This window comes from Xyrauchen texanus, chromosome 28 (assembly GCF_025860055.1).
Source record: "Xyrauchen texanus isolate HMW12.3.18 chromosome 28, RBS_HiC_50CHRs, whole genome shotgun sequence".
NCBI classification, from domain to species: Eukaryota; Metazoa; Chordata; class Actinopteri; order Cypriniformes; family Catostomidae; genus Xyrauchen; species Xyrauchen texanus.
This window is the reverse complement of record NC_068303.1, coordinates 34,542,198-34,564,481: the sequence shown is the minus strand read 5'-3', so window position 1 is coordinate 34,564,481 and position 22,284 is coordinate 34,542,198. Positions and strand designations below refer to the sequence as shown.

General features: G+C 39.5%; 1 protein-coding gene across 1 annotated transcript; it reads left to right on the top strand.

Annotated features, from left to right (window-relative positions):
- Nucleotides 1-244: 244 nt before the first annotated feature.
- On the top strand, nucleotides 245-22,265 carry ccn6 (cellular communication network factor 6). The gene is made up of 5 exons (XM_052096403.1): nucleotides 245-307; nucleotides 3,463-3,724; nucleotides 12,438-12,659; nucleotides 17,658-17,851; nucleotides 19,713-22,265. Exons 1-5 carry the CDS (start codon nucleotides 260-262, stop codon nucleotides 19,992-19,994), a joined length of 1,008 nt encoding a protein of 335 aa, XP_051952363.1. The 5' UTR covers nucleotides 245-259; the 3' UTR covers nucleotides 19,995-22,265.
- The last annotated feature ends 19 nt before the right edge of the window (nucleotides 22,266-22,284 follow it).

The window sequence follows — 22,284 nt, the reverse complement described above, 5'->3', positions numbered from 1 at the left end:
TGAGAAGAGAAGGGCAATGCAGATGGTAAAAGAGGGAGAGAGAGTATAGGGAGGATGGAATATTTCAGATAGACATGTATGTGAGCTGCTGTAGGGGAAAGGTGTGTTTGGAGAAGAGACAGAGGGGAGCTTTGTATACCTCTCAGATAGGTCAGCTCTCTCTCTCTCTCTCTCTCTCTCTCTCTCTCTCTCTCCCCAGCCTTTCCTCTGTCCCTCTCTCTTTCGCTCTTGCTGCACAGAGCTCCTTTGCAAGCCGTATATGATGCTATCGCTACTGTGCTGGGGTGTGCTGCTATTTCTAAGCCAGGTAAGGGCCACTGATTAAATTCTCTCCTCACAATCAATGCTAGACTAGCCAACAGCATCTTGTCTTTCTATGAGCCATTTGGCGGGCCTTTATCATATGCCCATTCTCTGCTGAAGTGAGTTAAAAAATAGACTAACCAATCTGTGTTTGAGTTTCTGTAAAATGTTGGTATGCATTTATTATTTTAGTTTCTTGCTGTGTGTCTTAACTTTGCCGTTTAAAGAGTTTTGCAACTTTTAGTCCATGTCTGTTTTCTTTGAGACAATCTCTATGCTAGTGCACTCCTAAAAGTTGACAAAATTAACTTATAGCAGATATACGTGATTAAAATGTACCTTATCATCCTATGAAACAGGCCAAAAATTTTGATGACATCATCTTGTTCTCAAGGGTGTGTCCAATGTTTTGACCAATGCAATTCTCTCTGGAATGAGAATGCCTCTCCTCTTAATTCCACTGAGGAGTAAATCATGGTTTACGGTCAAGGTTCCTTGGCTGTTGAGGACAAAAAGGGATGAGCCCTTCAATATGTCCCACCCCAACTTCCTGTTTCAATAGTACAGATACGTCAACACGGGAAAAAACTGTGCTCGTCAAGTCATTTCATGGGGTCTTTAAGTATGGTGAAGAAGTTGTCAAAGTGATAATGACAGGTCAGGCTCTTAGTGATGTAATGTAAGACATATTCTATTTAAAAATCTGTCATCTGCCAATGCAGGCCAAATAAACTGTTCGAGTAAGACTCTCCTCTCTCTGTCCATCAGATTTAGGCCTGAGATATAGGGTTTAATACAGCATCTACACAAAGTGAAGATTCACAGAGATGCTGTTTATGAGTGTGTTTTGGCATGTAAGTTCACATTTTTGATTCAATCTTAAGGAATGACCTCATTCTGTAAACTTCACAGAAAGACTTCAGATTTTTGTTGTGACCTCTGGGACCATGAAAGCAGTTGTGTGATGGAAACGTTGGAGATAGCATTTACTTACAGTAAAGAGAAATAACTGCCTTTCTCCAGATGAAGCTCAAATTATGAAACACAAGTGCATTTGTATTTAATACAATCTAACAACATTGAGCATTAAACCAGGTGAAAAAGAACAACATGGTGAAGATCAGTTTTCAAATCTTTGTTGTTATAATCTAACATCTGGGGCATTCTGTGATACGTTTTGTAAACTGTTTGTAAATGTTCCACTTACAAAAATTAATAATAAATACAAAATAGAATAAAAATAACAAAACTAAAAGAAGTATTCATTAGTGATGTCAGTAGATATAATTGTTTAATCGCTATTAATCGCATAATTTTTCGCATAAAATTCCGAAATTTGACTCTAAATATACTTCTTTTCCTGTCTTTAAGCATTTATTTCCTTCTTTGGAAAGAATATGTAACAATATAATGCTTTATTAACATTTTTAATTTAGTGCATTTCTATCTTTATACTGTGGAAGGCCTTGCCTTCCAAAGTATAAAGATAGAAATACACTAAAATAGCACTAATTCAAGTAACATTAAGCATTTCCCAAAGTCTAAGTGGGAGTTTGACAAATTGAAAGAAGTAGTCCTCCCATAGGTTGCATATGCATTGCAATGGGCATTCAATCTCTTAAACTCTTACCCTCCACAATAATAATCAGCTGGCAGACTGTGGCCATCTGCTTTGCTACAGCAATCGTGAAGCTGCGTTCATGATTCTCGGCGTCAGTACCGCTTTGAACTCCACATAAAAAGTGCTTGCAAACAAAAATGTCTCATTCTGCGTGATAGTTAAGACTCTGCTTGCTTCTGTGGTAATTAAAATGCACCTTACTTAGGCTAAAAACTATTTGATTTCTTGTTTTGTACAACAAATAGTGCAAAGAGCTTCTTTCCCCATCAATTTATCACTGACACTGAATCACTGCTGTGTGTGTTTAATGTGTGTGCATAACAGACACATCGCAGAGGTTCCACCCTTCCAACCAGTGTTTAAGTAGGTTTATGCTGTATTAACAATAAATGCATTAATTGGGATAAAAAAGATTGCGTTTTAAATTAATCACATCCATTAATTTTGACAGCCCAAATATATATATATATAGTATATTTACTGTATATAAAATAAATAATTATCAAAACATTGATAGCAAAATGTTAGATTTTTTGTAGTTTAGGTGGTAATTATTTTTTTTTAAATAATAAAAAGCTTTTCATTGCAACAGATCATGCAAAACTGTCTGCTCTAGCCACACTAATTATTATCAACAAAAAATGTACACCCTATTTAGTGTATAACTTCTTCAGAGTATGTGGTGTTGCTAAATAGGTCATGTCCCGAAAATGATCAGAAATAGCTTTAGACTTGTTTCATCTTAAGTGGTCTTTTTGATTAAAATGGCATTTTTATGTGCAGACGTCTATTGTGTTGACACCTGTCACAGTAACACTACAGAACTCTATGTGCGGTAATGACTGAAATAATAATAATAGTAAACTGTTGCCAAATATAGTACAATTAAATGTAAATTGAAATCTGAAGATTTTTTTTTAGACATTTACTACATTTCTTGCCTCAGTTAGCTCAAAACTCAAAACTCTTGGACATAATCCACCCAAATCAATGTAAAGAAAAAATGGAAACATATGCTGACGTGGCTTTACTAAGCAAGAAAATGTAAAGGACTGAGTGTACCACTTCAACAAGCCTCAGTTCAGACATTAGATCGTATATGTGCTATATTTTTGCCTCCTTGCTGAGTGTAGACACTGTAAAAGCGACTGGGCGGTTCATGTTTTTCTTCCCTAGGCTGCTATAACAGTACAGCAGTCAGTAGAGCTGTGTAAAGGCATCGCTTGTTGATATCCGGATCTGATTTTTCCCCTGCTAGGCCAAGTCTGCAGATTAGCAGCTAAACTCACAGAAATAGCCAGAGAATTACAGTAACACTGTATTTAATGAGGGACTGGGGTGGGTGAAAAATTTTTATTTTAATTTTTTGCTGTATGGCTTTAATGTAATGCTAGCTTACAATTGCAATATACTTAAAAAGTTGAGGACAATAAAGTGGTGAAAATCACCACTATTGATCACATCCACACCTAAACCTTAAAATTACTTGGAATTATGATCTTGAGTGAGCCATTTTACATGTACTGTGCTGTGTTCAGGGTGCTGATACCCAGCAGAAGCAACGAGGAGGGACAGGCGTGGCGGACAGGAGGCAGTTCTGTAGCTGGCCGTGTAAATGTGGCGTCCGGTCACAATGTGCCCCTGGCGTCAGCTCCGTCCTGGATGGGTGCGGCTGCTGCAAAACCTGCGCGCGGCAGATTGGGGATTCGTGCAACGAGAGAGACATCTGTGACCCCCACAAGAGCATGTACTGCGACTTTGCCAAGGACAAACCACGATATGAGGTCGGCGTCTGCGCTTGTGAGTGAAATGTTTATGAAGAACCCCTGTTCGGTGTTAAGATAGCAATACTTTCACATACTTTTTTTATATTTATTTATCAAAGTTCTTTTTTTATACGTAAATACACAGAAATACCAAGACATAAGACAAATTATATTTAACCTACCCCCCCTTGGGGTGAAATAACAACGGCCACAGGTACAAAAGTCCAACAATAATGCATAGAAAATAATATGAAGGTAAAATGAGATAATTAATAATAAGCCATGCATAACAGGGGATAGCCTACATTAATCTCTTAGAAAAATAATCAAGGAAGGGGCCCCAGATCCTGTCAGAAAGCACCAACTTTGGAAAATCGTATCTTTCAAGTTTAAGGGAGGAGACCATCTCAGCAAGCTATTTCTGAAAAGTGGGTGGAGAGGTGGACTTCGACTCCCCCAGGATAACCGTCTAGGCCACCACCATCCCAAATATTGAAGATAATTGTTGAGAATATGGTAGTGAGTATGTGAGATTGGAGCACCCAAAAAGAGTTAATTAAATATCTGGACTGATGTTTTTCACAAAAACATGAGAAAACCACTGGGACACCTCAGGGTAGAACCAAAAACTATGAGCAAGTGTCTCTTCTGAGCTCTTGCAGCGATCACATATAGGGGATACTGACAGATACATTTTATGAAGCTTTGCTTTCATATAGTGTAATCTGTGCATCACTTTAGAAGTATTCATTTTAGCCTTGTATTTATGGAGCAAGTATGTATTCTTTCCAATCCATCCTCCCAAATATCGTCGGCACCCATGTGACACACATATCGCTCTCCCAGGCTGCATTAAGGTGGTCTGAGGAGACTGTAAAGTATGAACCGAACATGGAAACAAACCGTGACACCAGATGCTTAGAATCAGAGTGCTGATCGCTGGAGACTATACATACATTTATCTTGTGGCAGATTCTGAAAATCAGAGAAAGTGTGATTTATATAGTGATGAACTTTCAGGTAGTGGGATTAAGAAAGTTCAAATGTCTTGCAAAGGTGATCGAAAGCGGCAAATTTATAATTTTAATACAAATCCTTCACAGTGGCTAGACCCTTGCCTTTCCAAATTACAAATATTTTATCAGATTGGCCAGGCATAAAATTATGATTTTCGCAGATGAGCAGGTACACTGAAGGATGTGTGATGTTCACTGCATTCTTCATTTGGTTCAAAATTTTAAGAGAATTAAGAACAACAAAGTTTTTACATTGAAACTTTTTCAAGGAGTTAGTACCAGAAAGATGAATTGCTGCAACTGGCAACAGACCGAGCTTCCATATGCAACCATTTGGGAGACTCATCAGCCAGATCGTCTGTACATGGATCACTGCTCTGCCATTACACCATAGCACTGCCATTGGCGGCCCAATAATACTACTGAAAAACAGGTAGCCCTAAACCACCAAGCTCCTAGGGGTTCCGTAGGTGGACCTTGCAGATTCTAAAATACTTTGTAACCCCAGATAAAGGGCAAAATAAAAAAAATAAACAAGTTAGATATATGGGCAGGTTCTGAAAAAGGTAAAGAAATTGGTGAAAGGAGACAATTTTATATGGCATTAACATAACCAATTAAGGATAGTGGGAGAACCCTCCACTTCTCAATACAGATTTTCAGCTTCTTTATAGCTTCAGTAAAGTTAAGACTTAAAACAAATATATATATATATTTTTAGGGTTGACCAGCCTCAAATAAGTCAAGTGCTCTACAGTGATTTTAAATGGCAAAGAGTTAAGAAATCTGTTATCCAGTCCCCCACCCAGTGTCATGAATACACACTTTTCACAGTTGATTGAATAACCAGAGAAGGAGCCGAAATTTTAAGCAGTTCCATAACAGGAGGCAAAGCGGAAGAGGAATCACACATGTATAAGAGTAAGTCGTCAGCCTATAATGACAGCCTTCATTCTGTATCACCGCATGTTATGTCTTTAATATCAGGGTGATTGCAGAGGCTCTTGGGCCATATTAAATAACAGTGGGCTTATACAGCAGCCTTGCATTGTACCACGCTGAAGAGGAAAAAAACACAGATCTGTGAGTACAGCTGATTTAGGAGAGGTATAAAGCATTCTGATCAGTAATCTAAACTTCTCAGCCAAACCGCTCCAGAATCAAGAACATGTAACACCATTCAATCTGAAGGCCACCAAGGCCTTCTTGGTGTCCACTGAAATGACAGCTGCCTTTGAGCTCGTACTGTGATTTCCATAAAGACTGCTTAACAGGCGACATACATTAGAAAATGATAATCTGCTTGGAACTAAGCCAGTTTGATCAGAATGAATTAAAGAGGCCATATGTCTACCCTGTTGGATGGCCAAAACCATAGCAAGCACTTTTTTGTCACAATTAAGTAGACTTATTGGTCTGTAAATAGAAGGCTCTGTATCATCCCTATTCTTTTTCCTCAATAGACATACATGAGCCTCATACAGGGATTCTGGGAAAATACTATTATCAGTTGAGTGATTTTCGCTCTAATCATCAAGCGAGCGATATACACTCACCTAAAGGATTATTAGGAACACCATACTAATACTGTGTTTGACCCCCTTTCGCCTTCAGAACTGCCTTAATTCTACATGGCATTGATTCAACAAGGTGCTGAAAGCATTCTTTAGAAATGTTGGCCCATATTGATAGGATAGCATCTTGCAGTTGATGGAGATTTGTGGGATGCAAATCCAGGGCACGAAGCTCCCGTTCCACCACATCCCAAAGATGCTCTATTGGGTTGAGATCTGGTGACTGTGGGGGCCATTTTAGTACAGTGAACTCATTGTCATGTTCAAGAAACCAATTTGAAATGATTCGAACTTTGTGACATGGTGCATTATCCTGCTGGAAGTAGCCATCAGAGGATGGGTACATGGTGGCCATAAAGGGATGGCCATGGTCAGAAACAATGCTCAGGTAGGCCGTGGCATTTAAACGATGCCCAATTGGCACTAAGGGGCCTAAAGTGTGACAAGAAAACATCCCCCACACCATAACACCACCACCACCAGCCTGCACAGTGGTAACAAGGCATGATGGATCCATGTTCTCATTCTGTTTACGCCAAATTCTGACTCTACCATCTGAATGTCTCAACAGAAATCGAGACACATCAGACCAGGCAACATTTTTCCAGTCTTCAACTGTCCAAGGTGAGCTCTTGCAAATTGTAGCCTCTTTTTCCTATTTGTAGTGGAGATGAGTGGTACCCGGTGGGGTCTTCTGCTGTTGTAGCCCATCCGCCTCAAGGTTGTGCGTGTTGTGGCTTCACAAATGCTTTGCTGCATACCTCGGTTGTAACGAGTGGTTATTTCAGGCGAAGTTGCTCTTCTATCAGCTTGAATCAGTCGGCCCATTCTCCTCTGACCTCTAGCATCAACAAGGCATTTTCGCCCACAGGACTACCGCATACTGGATGTTTTTCCCTTTTCACACCATTCTTTGTAAACCCTAGAAATGATTGTGCGTGAAAATCCCAGTAACTGAGCAGATTGTGAAATACTCAGACCGGCCCGTCTGGCACCAACAACCATGCCATGCTCAAAATTGCTTAAATCACCTTTCTTTCCCATTCTGACATTCAGTTTGGAGTTCAGGAGATTGTCTTGACCAGGACCACACCCCTAAATGCATTGAAGCAACTGCCATGTGATTGGTTGATTAGATAATTGCATTAATGAGAAATTGAACAGGTGTTCCTAATAATCCTTTAGGTGAGTGTAATTAGCATGTGCTTTATAAAATTCCACACCAAACCATCAGGGGCTTTCCCATTGGGGAAGGACTTAATGGCATCTAATATTTCATCAAGGGAGAACTCCTCCTCCAGTTCCTCCCTTGCAGCATCATTGAGTTTTGGAAAGTCATCTGCATCAATAAATCGTCTACCTGAAGCATTCTACTTAGGGCAATTAGAAGAGTAAAGATGTTTATAGAATTCCAAAAAATGGTGATTAAAATCTTTAGGGTGAGTTAGGAGGTCATCAGATTTAAATTTAATTTGAAAAAATATGGTCCTGCTTGTCTACACACCTCACTTTTCTGACTTGTTTCCCAGTTCAAACTGGTTTTGTTTGAACTTGAGTAGAAAGTTAGAGACATGATCGCTTAAAATAGAGTTGTATTCATATTTCAATTTTAAAATAACGTTAATGTCAGTCTGAGATTTAGAAGTTTGAAAGGCTTGTTCCCGGAAGTACAGACTAAATTTCAGTCAGTCGCCTGCGATTCTCCCTCCTCAAAGAGGACTCAGCACCACCTTACAAGCCTCCCATCCCCACTGTTATTAGTCTCCAGAAACTGCCTTAGACACCCAGACATGTATGACTGAAAGTTAGCAACTGCGGATTAAAGCGCCAGCAGTACTGTGCTTTGGGCAAAGAAAGTTTATGATTCATGGATACAAGACTTTGGTCTGAAATGAATTTATTATGATATTTAGACTTTATCACACAAGGAATGACTTTGGAGTCAATAATAATATAACATTACGTGTATATGATTTGTGGACATGAGAGAAAAAAAGAATAGTCGCGTGCTGTTGTATTAAACAGCCCCCATATGTCAACAAGTTTCACAGATTGGATCAAATTATTCAAAACACCCACAGACTGAATTACAGGGGGAACATGTAATCCAAATTTGGATCCAGATGTCAGTTAAAATGAACGTTGAGTATCATTGGTTGAGCTAGGGTCTGGAAGTAAATCAAAAACTTTGCAGAAGAAACTGTGGTCATCCTTATTTGGACCATACATATTCACTCATGTTATGGGAAAGTATTAATGAACCAGATTCTACATTATATCTTCCCGCCGGGTCAGCCACTATGGATTGCATACAAAATGGAATGGATTTTCTTTAGAGGAAAACATTGATTGTTAAACCTGTGAGATATATTTCACTTTGCATGAAAGTGAAGGGACCACTTTATTCCAGCATCTCGAAGTGTTGTCGTGACTGCGCTGAATGCATGCTGCTGTGTGGTCACTTCAGGCGTGTTGTCGGGATAATGCATATCTGCTTTTCCTTGTAGAGGAAATGTATTATAGCTGAGGAAAAGAGTAAAATCCTTATCACTGTGATTATGCATCTTGGCGACGATAGTGCGTGGCCTTTGTCCATCTGCAGACTTGGGCAACAGTGCCCAATGGGCCCTGCCTAATTTCACAGGCTTTGGGAAGTTGTCGCGGCCCAAGAGTTCAGTGATCAAATCAGAGATGAATGCTGAGAGGCATCCTCTCTCGTCTCCTTCAAGTTTGAGATTGAACAAATCTCACAAATCTTCAATAAATTTGAGATTCAATCTGCTGGAACGACCCTCTAAATGTCTAGCTCCTTAACTTTCTTTTTACACCAGACTTTAAATTAGCTAGCATTTATAGTCATTGTTTTGTCTTCTATACATTTTTTCATATCATTTCCTTGATTTTCAATCGCTGCAAGTATTGTGTCTGCCATAGAGTGTAAAGGGAATCACCTGCTGGCGTGCTATCTTTAGTAATCACGTTAGATTGCAATCGATCACCATTTTGTAAACTCGCTCAACATCAGTAATTAGAAACTAGTGAGACTAGTTCATCATAGTGAAACAGACTTATGGTGCAAAGTTGCGACTACCCATTTGCTGTGCGCATGCGCCCTCCACTGCTTTCACGTACTTAATTTGATGTTTTCTGCTCCAATTCTGTGAGACTGTTCAAATGCAGCTTTCCCTCAGACAGCTATACGCCTGCTGTCGGGTCTTATACCTGATGTAAAGTTTGTTTCCCCCGGCTTGGGGTGGAGAAAGGCCAAAGAAAGACGGCACAGAGCCAAGATAACTGTTCATAATCATTTCCAAATATACAGTTTATCTTACTATCAATACCAAATATTAGAATTTCACATATTTCGGAGGCAAGCTTCATAATTTCTTACCTGCATTTGTCTAGAATACCTGGAGGTGTGGCCATTTTGTGTCGTAAGAAATATGATCCAATGATCAGTATTATCAGATTAGAGGTGGATTGGTGCATTGCAATTAAAGTTGTGCATTCTATGAATGTTTTTATTATTTAAAATGTTTATACCCCATATGACTGCTATAAAAATGAAGATGAATATATGAATAGATTGGCCTTTTTGAACTCTTATATTAAGGAGTGTACATATGCAAATATATTTGTGATGGGTGATTTGAATGCAGACATTTCTGATGATACATCTCTCTTTGGTCAGCACTTGTTACAGTTTTGTCAGGATAGTAAACTGGTTCTTTCCAGTATGAATTTCCTACCTGCCGGTAGTTATACTTACGTTAGTGAAGCATGGAACACGACATCTTGGCTGGATCATGTAATCTGTACAGCCGATGCTCATGAAAGTCTGGAAAAAGTTGAAATTCTGTATGACTTGACTACAACTGATCACTTACCTGTCTCTATGATTATAAATGTGGATAACTTACCTGACTGCAGTAGTTTGACAGAAGATGGTGCTAATATGGTCAAAGTGGATTGGGATGAACTAAATAGAGAGGATGTATTGTACTATTGTGGGAGGTCGGGATGCATCATACGTATACTGGCTTACTGGTATGCAAAACAAAGCATGCAGGTTAAATGGGGAAATCGCTTATCGTCACCATTTAGTGTAAGGAATGGAGTACGGCAGGGGGGGCTTTTGTCTCCGGCACAGTTTAACTTATATATGGATAATCTCTCAAAGCAGTTGGGGATATGTAAGACGGGATGTGTAATAGGGAACACTCTGTTAAACCACCTGCAGATGATTTAGTTGTTATGTCCCCCAGTACTGTGGGGTTCCAGCAGTTGTTGGATATATGCTCCAAGTATGGGGGTGAGTTTGATGTACAGTACAATGCAAGGAAGAGTGTTGTGTTGGTTTGTAGGACTAGAGAAGATCAGAAGCTGCACTTTCCTATGTTTTACCTGTCAGGGCAATGTATCTGTGTATCTAACTGTACAAAATATCTTGGGCATATCATTAATGACAAGATGGAAGATGATGCTGACATGTATAGGCAAAGACGAATGTTGTATGTACAAGCGAACATGTTAGTCAGGAAATTTCATTACTGCTCTGATGATATGAAAGTGCACTTGTTTCGTGCTTACTGTACCCCTATGTATGCCGCCCCATTATGGGTCAACTACAGAAAGGAGACCATGCGTAAACTGCAGGTAGCATATAATGATTGTCTGAGGATACTGCTGAAGAAGCCCAGGAGCAACAGTGCAAGTAAGCTTTTTTGTGACTTGAGGCTAAGCTGTTTACAGGCCCTCTTGAGGAACCTAATGTTTAAGTGTATGGGTCGACTTGATGAGTCAAGAAACTATATTATAGTAAGGCTCACAAGTCCCAGGTGTAGCTCGGTCCGATATCAATCACACCTATGTAAGCATTGGTATGAGTGCCTTTTAAGATTTTTGTGAAAAAGGGTGTAATGTATATGTTTATGTAATTGTTTTTTTTTTTTTTTTTTTCTCTCTCTCTCTTTTTTTTGTGATGTATGTCCTGTTGTTGGGCCTAGAGCCTGTAATAAAGTTTAAAGTCTACTCCATTATGGATTGAGCGCAATACCAAGCGCTGGCGGCGTAGGCGGTGACGGATAAAAGCAGACCCCCCTAAAAATGCTCTAAGATCTGCCTATGGGCGTGTTAATGCAAATAATTACCAGGATTTATTAATAATAAAAAAGATTATGAACGCCGTTTAAAAGTATAAAGTGTATAAGAGTATAAAAGATGTACTGTACTTTTTTATGAATGTACAGTTTGTTTCTATAAATCTCTAGATCAAAAATTGATTTACTGTAATTAATGAGTGACGGCACAGACATTTATAATGATGCAATGCATATTACAGTTAAATAGTGTATAATTATTTATTAGTAATTTACTAAGCAGTTGTTTACTCTAAATATTTAAGTATGGGACAGTGTAGTAAAAAAAAAATGTTCTAGTGACGTAATAATAGATACTGGTAATCTTTAAGAATAAATGTTAAAAGCTCTTGCCATACTATGGGAGATCAGCAAGACGAGCAAGCAACTTATGCTGGTCTGACACAATAAATGCAACAAATAAACAGAGTTTAATCATTGAAGAGTTGAGAATGATACAAGGCCCCATAAACTAGCTCACAGACTTTGTAAAGTCTTTCCTATAATGCCCTGTGAAGTCTGTCATGGCACAATAACCTGCGATTGTGTCCAGCAGAATGGAAAGTTAAATGGAAGTTGAGTTATACCAAAGTCTTTAATAACCAAATCAGTCTGGCCACCATCTTTGGAATGCTCCCAGCTATTTCCAGTCATGAAAGTGCAGCTCATATCTACTTAAATGGGGAAAGACCAAAATATCCAAAACAGTTGGCCAAGATTACGATCAAAGAACATACATGTATTTCAAATCAGCAGTAAAATCTGACAACACTGCTATCATAAATTTTGCTTATCTCAGATTATGTTAAATTTTCCCTGCTTGTATAGCAAATGTGCATGTGCGTTCTCGAGTTGATTGACATTCGATGTCTGAATCTAAAAGTTTATTGGCTCTTTTACCTGTAAGGCAGAAGTTCCTTTCTACATACGTTGGGCTTTAACATTTTTCCCATTCATTTTATTAGGAGTGCTCCGTCACTGCTAAATAGACTCTGGTTGTACTCTGTGTGTTTTTGCAGTCATGATGGGTGTGGGTTGTGACCTGAATGGGGCTCACTATGATAACGGACAAGCCTTCCAACCCAGCCCACTCTACAAGTGCACTTGCATCGCTGGAGCCATCGGCTGTACCCCCGCCTTCATCCAGAAACCTGCAGGAATGCTGAATTCTGCCACCCTGCCAGCAGGTCTTAAGAGCAACCAAAGCCTCAAACACCAGCAGGACACCACCTACATGTCAGGTGAATGTGACCCTATATGTATATAAAACCTATTTTGCAGCAAAATTAGTAATTAGTAAGTAAAGTAGCCTCTAATTTCCATAACATGACATATTTCTAAGTGAAAAAGAATCTTTAGCTGGACATAATGTAGGGCCTGATTTTATCCATCAAGGTTTGATATTATTGGTTTATTTTTCCCCTCCCACAAAGCCCTAGTTACAACAGCAGAAAAGGAAATTAATTTAAGAGTTGGAGAAAACGGTTACATTTTCATGAAATATCATAGTAACAAACTTGTTTTTCTTTAAGCCCTAAGTATACAGTACTTCGTTTTTATGCATACAGGGAACTTATGTAAATTTGATCATCAGCAGGGTTCTCTAGCACGCCCCCAGCCCAATTTTTGTAACTGTACATACTTTGTATGCATGAGTCTGTATAGTCGCCTGGAATTGTTTGCACTAATTAGTGGGTTCACAAGGTGGCAACACTCTCAATTAAGCTGCTGCTTTTACATAGTAGTTCAAGAAGACAAAGTAAATACTGGTGAACAACGGGAGACGAAGGTGTAATGGCTGTGCACATCAAAAGCGCATGTGTTAGGAGGTCAGGAGATACAGTGGCAAAAACAAATGTGTGAACCCTTTAGAATTAGCTGGTTTTCTGTATTAATTGGTCTTAAAATGTGATTTCATCTTCATCAAAGTCTAAACAAACAAGTATAAACAAACACAATGTGCTTAAACTAACATCACACAAACAATTATAATCTTCCACGTCTTTATTGAAAACATCCCACTAATCAGTCACAGTGCTATTGAACAAGTAAGTGAACACTTGGATTAAATAACTGGTCAATCCTCCTTTGGCAGCAATAACCTCAACCAAGTGTTTCCAATAGCTGCGGATTAGACATGCACAATGTTCAGAAGGAATTTTGGACCATTCTTCCTTACATAACTATTTCAGCTTAGCCATATGCTTAGCATGTCTGATGTGTACAGCTCTCTTGAGGTCATTCCACAGTACCTCTATTGGGTTAAGGTCTGGTGTAACGCAGTTCAGACTGGCAAGGAGGAGGCGAGAACCAGCTTGATGAGATAAATAATATTTTAATGATTAACTTAAACAAAAGACAAACACACACACGACAGACATGTCCGTAAACGATCTCTCTCTCCCGCACCACCGCCCACAATCAGCCTTTATCCCTCTAGGAGGCTTAATTAGCCTGATAAGGGACCGGGTGTGTATAATCATGACCTGGCTCCGCCCTCCGCCCTGCCACATCTGACTGGGTCTCTCCAAAAGGCTTTGAATCTATTCTGTAGTGGATTTACTGCAATGTTTAGGATCATTGTCCTAATGAACTTCTTCTGAACTTCAGCTGCCACAGCCAACCTGACATTATCCTTTAGGATATCTTGATAAACTTGGGAATAATTTTTTCCATCTATGATGGCAAGCGTTCCAGGCCCTAAGCAGCAAAGCAGCCCCAAATCATGATGCTCCCTCCACCGTACTTCACTGTTGGGATGATGTTTTCTTGTTGATATGCGGTGCTCTTTTTACACCATAGGTAGTGCAGTGTGTTATTCCCAAACAATTCAACCTTAGTTGTCCACAAAACATCCACAAAACATTTTCCCAGCAGCATTGTGGAGTTTCAACATGGTCTTTGGTAATTGTAGAATTAATGGGAGTATGAAACAGAGAAAAAGGAGTGATAACTCTTTACATGCGAAACGCTACATGGTTCATGAGACAGGGTCCCGCTGCATGCTTCTGAACACAGCAAATGAGACATGAGCTGGATTGAGCCTCGTCGCATTTGGCAGGTGGCGGGTGCAAGTTTCACACCTTGGGCTACTGTTTAATATATTAGATGCCTTCCCATATCCATCATGGCTTTGCCATTTCCCAATATTGTCTATCACTGTCTGTCAATGAGTGTTGCAATCAGCATCTGGCTATTTGTAAGATTTCATCAATATCATCCAGCCCTACATCCCTACATTAAGGTAACTCACAACTGGTGTGACCTCTGGCTTTGCATTGTCTTGCAGATAGTTTTGTAGTCCGATTAATTGGTGGTCAATTTCAACTTCATGCACGCCTTCTGATTCGCAAAGTGCTCCATGGAAATAAAGCTAACTAAACTCAAAGCACTTCCTGAGATGGACTGAGATAATTTGCAGCATTCTCATAACACTACTTTTGCAAACTGTTTTCAGATGATTGAAACAGAGAAGAAAGAGACTGAAATCTATGCATGAGCGTGTCTTGAAGTACCACTTGGATTGCACCCATGAGTAGCAGAGCTCACTATGCACACAAATCAGACACGCATCAGCGGCTTTTCTTTTGTCTGTTCTTCAAAATATAATCACACGTTTCTTCAAACGTGCATCTTTGTGTCTAATTTCTTGTCATATTTCACTCCAAGATGTCTTACAGGTCGCTATCCACAGTGGCTGACAAATTACCACCACTGTGCACGACAAATTCATAAATAAATGCAGGTAATTCCAAAGGGTTCACATACTTTTTCTTGCCACTATATACTCGATTCTAAAAGACTATAAAGACATATTCATGGGTCTAAACTCCTGAAGGGAAACAGTCCAATACTGCATAGCAGTCGTAATTTTGTTGTTACGTGCCATTGTGTTACTACAATAAAAGACCGTGCAACACGGTGTCATTTAAATGGTCTGCATATCAAAGAATATTTTGCACTCATAATGTTAAAGTGTGCTGCATTTATGCAGATATCTTGTTTAAAAAGATGCAATTCACGAACCTCATGAAAATCCAGTGTTTTCTTCCCGTTGAGCGCTCATCTAATATCTTCATCTGAAGAGCGTGTTCCATCAGCTAGAATCAAAACTTCAGGATCAGGATCAAAAGTTCCTGTGATTCACAAATCATGATGGTCACTCTGTGACAATCCAATCAGGTGATCCAGGCCATTTAAACTGTCACGAGATTGCAAAAGCGCTTCATGTGTGCTATGAGTAAATGTCTTGTGCACAATGGACTGTATGCACAGTTGGTTTGATTTGGGACTTTTGAGAAAATGCGATTGCTAACAGTGACATGCCATCCATAGTTGCTGGACTACTCTGTGTACTGTTATTTCCTTCTTCCTAATAAATTAACAATTTTTTCATGGGCAAATTAATTATTAAAATTTGATGACTAAATAGAAATCAGATGAAACTGCTATCTACCATTCTCTATCTGTCACTCACTCGACGTTGTGTTGTTGTTGTGACACTAGGGGTCACTCTTGGGAACCCGAGACACCTCTAATCTTTCATAAAAGGCCAATGGGAATTGGTGAGTGGTATTTGCATGCCACTCCCCTGGACATACGGGTATAAAGGAGGGGCGTGCATACCGCTCATTCCCTTCGGAGCCGAGCGGCCGATGATTCAGCGAGCTGAATTTCCCATAGCTTCCGTTTCATTTCTGCTGGATCATTATGGCGCATTACAGCAGCTTTCTCCCCTCTCTGCACGGGTGCACTGCAGAGATCGCCCCTGGGCACTTCGGCAGATCTACTAGAGTATATTCTAAAAGAGCCCTTAGCGGGACAAGGGCAGCCTCTGCGACCTTCGTGAAGACACGAGGGGACAAGGACAGGCCAAAAGGGAGGACTTTGTACTGGTACGCCCGACCCTCGAATGCAAACCGCAGGAAGGGTCTGTGTCGAGGTAGAATCGAGACGTGGAAGTACGCGTCCTTCAGGTTTACCGCCACGAACCTTGATGCTGGATGCTCGCTAGAATGTGCATCAGCATTTTGAACGGTAAACTGTGTAACGCCCGGTACAGTACTCGCAGGTCCAAAACTGGACGCAACCCACCGCCTTTTTTCAGTACAATGAAGTAGGCGCTGTAAAACCCGTTCTTCATTTTGGCTGGAGGGACAGGCTATTTTGCACGCTTCCGAAGCGCCCAGGGGCGATCTCTGCAGTGCACCCGTGCAGAGAGGGGAGAAAGCTGCTGTAATGCACTGTAAGGATCCAGCAGAGGTTAAATGGAAGCTGTGGGAAATTCGGCTCACTGAATCATCGAACGCTCGGCTCCGAAGAGAAAATCTGAATGAGCGGTATGCAAGCCCCCTCCTTTATACCCGTATGTCCGGGGGTGTGGCATGCAAATACCACTCACCAATTCCCAATGGCCTTTTATCAAAGATCAGAGGTGTCTCGGGCTCCCAAGAGTGACCCTTAGTGCCACTACATTGACACATCGTCTCGTTCCCTCCATCAGGGAATGGAGGTTCCGGAAGTAACCAGGACGTTTAAAATACAATATTACATTTTTACAAAGTTAAAGTTTAACTTGAAATTTAGTAAATAAAGTGCTAAAGAAGAGTTTAAAATTTTATGTTTATGTTACTTATTATATTAAATTGTGTGATATATCGGCATTGTATTGGCCTATCGACCACCCTGGCGTGGTCAAGCGCCCGTCCGGGAGAGGAAAGCAGTAAGGGTGCTTACACCTGAGCTAAATTATGCCTAACACCTGTCTCTAATTCCAGTGAGCACGAGGAGAGCGGCATAAAAGCAGACACAGAGCCTCCAGTCGAGAGAACCGACAAGCCAACCCAGTGTGCTTGTGTTGTGTGACATTTTTGGTAGACTGTTGTAAGAAAGACGGCAATTAAAGCCTTACCTTTTTGTTGAAACCTCGTTTCCTGTCCTCTTCCCATGAAGGTTGTTACACTGGTGCCGACACCCGGGAATCAAAAAAGCGCCCTTACCACTTTCCTCTCCCGGACGGGCGCTTGACCACGCCCCCGCTGCCACACGGTCGATTGCTATTGCTTTCTGTGTTATAGATGATGAGGAAGTCCTAGTAGCTGTGACACAAATAAATACAGTTAATATATAATGCTTACAGGCACTGTGCTCATGTCAGAATCTGAGGCCTTGGGTGAGGGGTAAATGTTTGTATGTGTGCTGTGGGATGACATAGTGCTTTGTGACTGTAACACTGAAAGCTTACAGGGATCCTCCCTTAGCCTGGAAGAAGAACTGCCTGGTGCAGACCACACCCTGGTCGCCCTGCTCACGCACCTGCGGTATAGGCATCTCTATACGGGTCAACAACGACAACGGAAAGTGTGAGATGAGAAAAGAACGCCGACTCTGTCTGCTGAGACCATGTGAGAAAAAAGCTCTCAAGGGGCTTAAGGTGAGAAAGCCATCTTGAAAATGTAGAAAGAAAGTCAATAAACCAATTTAAAAGATGAAAAGAAACATAATTAACTTTATTTGTGATTTAATTGACTTCTTTTAAAGGTGCACTCAGTATTTGTTGTGTTTATCTCGTCTTACATGTACACTAACACCTAGTGGCATGAATGCAGCATAATTTAAACATAACAGTTTTCAGTTATCGATGCCATTGTAGAAAATAGCTGTTCACAGTCAGTCATGATTCATTTAATCTGTGAGTGAAAGTGTCCAAAAACAGGACAGTTACTGAGATTGATTAGATTTCGGCTGGTCATGTGATTCTAACATGGCAGCCCCCATGAGGGGACCCTCTCCATGTAGAATAAAACTGCCTTTATAATGTTACTGATATGACTGGAGTATTCATTTCCTGTGAGTGGTCATGATTTGTACATATGTTTCAAAATTACAATTAAATTCTTTAGGAGTAAAACTTTTTTATTGAGTGCACCATTAACTGCTCCATCAGGTACCATTTTTATACTTTCCAACCACCAAACAGTATGCATACTATTTGTAGGATTTCAAAAACAAGGCTATACATGAATCTGCAAATTGAAATGGTCTGTTCTTAAGTGTTTTGGTGGCTGAATATTAGAAGACTAGCTCTGGGGGCAATATAGTCTAGCGTAGCCTAGCCTCAGATGCACATGTGAACATGACTCGGCTTCCAAGGGGACTGATTAACCGTCCTGTGTGCAACTCCTCGCGGAAGTTCCATCCAACCAGCAAATCAGATTTGCACTGATTGTTCGAGTAATGGTCAGTGCATGGTCAGTGGGCAGTCTGTGGGCTGCATGCCGCTTGAGGCTGAGACTAGGGGCAATATGACCTCATCACCTTTGTGTGAAGGTGTATTTGAGAGAAAGTGCAATCAGACTCTATTATTCTTTAGGTGTGATGAAGCACAATAATTGAGAGAATGGAATAAAAGAGGGAGACTTTACAAACAGTAGATGACCTTTAGTGTCAGGTGTAATACTGAACATACTGATGATGTAAGAGGACTTACAATACCATATATACCATATCATTATAGAATTCCTAAGGAGCTAATAGGAAAATTACACGTTTGTGAAGATCTGTGGCAGGTTTCAGTAGAAACAAACAGTCAAGAACATGCCTGTGCAGGACCTGACATGAAGACAAAAGTCTGAGCTTAACAGAAAACTGCCATAACTTGATGTTAATTGCAGTGGCTATTATCAACCACACCTCTACACAAAAACCTTTGCCTCAGAGAAAAATACATGACTCAAAGTAAACCATATCAATCTAACACCACTCTAACACCTTGAAATAAGTTTTGCATGTCCTTGCAATAATTTGTGTTCCCTCACAATAGTTTTACCATGGTTTTACTACAGTAACCATACTATAACCATGATATTTGTAGTGAAACTATAGTGACAATACAGGAAAATGAAAACTATGGTAATAATAATAATACAAATGTTGCCGTAATTATGGTTTTACTACACAAATACCATAGTTAAACGATAGTTTACTATAGCTATATTGTAGACTGTAGTAACCATAGATTTTGGAGGAAATTATATGTATTTTTTGTTTGGCAGAAACCATGGATTAACTATAGCAATATTGTAGTAACTATGAAAAGTTATTTTTTGGTGGAAAACATGGTTTTAATAGGGTACTGTATGTGTTTCTTTTTACTACAGATTAACCATGGTTAATCTTGTGTTTACTATAGTTTTATAGGAAACTCGACATTAGGAAACTGAAAATGGATTAGTGTGGATGTGGCCTAAAACTAACTAATGGTTAATAGCGTTAATCCTCTTGATTGCACACAGATGCCGAAAGGGAAGACCTGCAGACCGAAATTCCAGGCCAGTAAAGCTGAGAAGTTGTCTCTCTCTGGCTGTACCAGTGTTAAGAAGTACCGCCCATCATACTGTGGCATCTGTACTGACAAGCGCTGCTGCGTTCCCAATAAGTCCAAAATGTTGAGCATAGAATTCCACTGCAAAAGAGGATCCAACATACGCTGGAAGATGCAGTGGATCACTTCCTGTGTGTGTCAGAGGAAGTGTTATAATCCTAATGACATGTTCTCAGAGCTGCACTTAATGTAAAACAAACACGGAGGAAGTACACAATCTGAGGGATGTGTTCTTTCAGTTTTAGTTTTGCCTAATGTAAGCCATAGCGTCAGTATAATTAAGACCAGAAACATACTTTACGCAAGTACGCAAACGCAGATGTGAATGCTTTGACAATGCAAGCACGTGGCCCATTGCACTTAGTTAACATGCAATCTTGTGTTACTAAAGTGGTACTCAAGGGGGTATTAGACTTACCTTAAAATGTCTATGGCATTAAACCAGTTGTTTTTATTAAGGTAGCTGCCTATAAAATTTTTTATAAGACCTTGCTCAGCAAGAATCCCTTGTAACAGTTGCTCCACCATGACAGTAGTTGACCTTGTGGCAATGCAACGTGTGAAATCAAGCTTGTGTAACTGCCAGTGTTCACGTACTTGTGTAGAGTATGTTTCAGCCTAAACGTACAACTGTTCATATACAGTGTAAAATTGATATCCCTTTACTGTTGTTTACTCTTTACTTTATTGCTTGTAATAGAGCAAAAAGCGTGAGACGTTTTTGTAAACACTATATTGTCTTGTCAAACATGTTAAACATTGCCTCTAGCTCATGTGCACAGTTTGTATGTCACATGACCTTAGTCACAGGGTACCTCTTGAGTTTGGAGAACCCACAGTTGGTTTCTATAGAAGATGTAATAAGATATCATTGCATTTTAAAGCAAGTATTTGGTGTTCAGAATAGCTGGTCACAACAAATCAGTGAAATTCTTTTTTTTGGCATTTCTTTGCTTCAATAACTGGGCTGTGCTTAACATAATTGTTGGCTTAGACTCCCTGTCCACACTAGCGGTTTCAAGCATTTTCCAAAAGGTGCTCGTCCACACTGAAACGTATGAAAACACTTAAATCATGTTACTGCACATGCGGAAAATCCCCGTTGCATGTACGGTCTGAAATGCAAATGTCCTCGTGTTCCGTTGGCAGACACCAATTCTGAGTAAACTTCCCTTCGCCTTTGAAGGAAAGCAATGTGATGGTTGTACAAAGTAACATTTATTTTTTATAACGTTATCAAAGTGAGTATCATGTATAACAGTGCCGTTATAACACGGGCCGCAGTACCTAGCTGACCTACTGTACAAATACACCATCCGTCAATAGATCATAGGCAGTGCCAACAGGAAGATCATATAATTGACTATGTGTATATATTTTCAGACAGTGACCCATTTCTTGTTTTAATACAGTGTAATGAAAGGTGAATATGTGAATTCTATTTTAACCATATTGAGGTATTGTTTGAAATTATGACACTTTAATGTCGTCATTTCCCATTTACTTTTATTTAATGCTGCATTAACTCTCTTTTTAAAAGAGGGAAGATTAAAAGGAATATTCAGAGTTTCTTACAAGGTATGCGGGATCAACAGCATTTGTGGCCAAAGTTGATTACCACAAAAATGTATTTAGACTTGTCCCTCCTTGTGCCTTACTGTAACCAAAATTCATGTCACTTACAACAGAAGTATATGGGGCCAATACGTAAACATTAAAATACTCAGGGTTTCAAAAGTATATCCGTGAGAAACAATATGAGTGTTAACATGATTTAAGTGTGATACAATCACTTTCTAGTTATATCCAATTTTACAACTCTGTTGCCATGATGATGTAACACCATAAACCCTAAAACAACCATAAAAATAATTATTTAAACAACATTACAGCTCAAAAATACAGGAGATTTAACAGAAGAATTAATGTAAGTGCTTCTATAAAATTAAAGGCTTCACATTTCTTTGGCCCCATTCACTTCCATTGTAAGTGCCTCAATGCAAACTTAAAGATGCTTCTTTTTAAAGAAAAGTGGTGACAAGCCAAAATGTTTTTGAGGTAATCATTATGCCACAAATGCTGTCGACTGAGCTTAACTTCAATTGAACTTGGAATATTCCTTTAAAGGGATATCCAAAAATCAAATGTGTCATCATTTACTCTTCCACATTTTGAATGTTAGACTCGTTCACCATTCACTTTCATTGCATATTTCTTTTCCCGTATAAATAAATTCTTTGGTGACTAAGACTAAATGTGAAGTGTCTAACTTTTTTGGTGTTAAAATACATTCTTGTATACCAGCTTAATATGCAGAGACAACAATATGTATGACAAAAGAAGTCATACGGGTTTGGAATGACATGAGAATGAGTAAATGATGACGGAATCACTTTCATTTTTGGGTGAACTCTCTAACATTTTACATCAGGAAAACGTTGGTCATAAATATGTAATTTGTAATTAAATGTATGCATTAAATA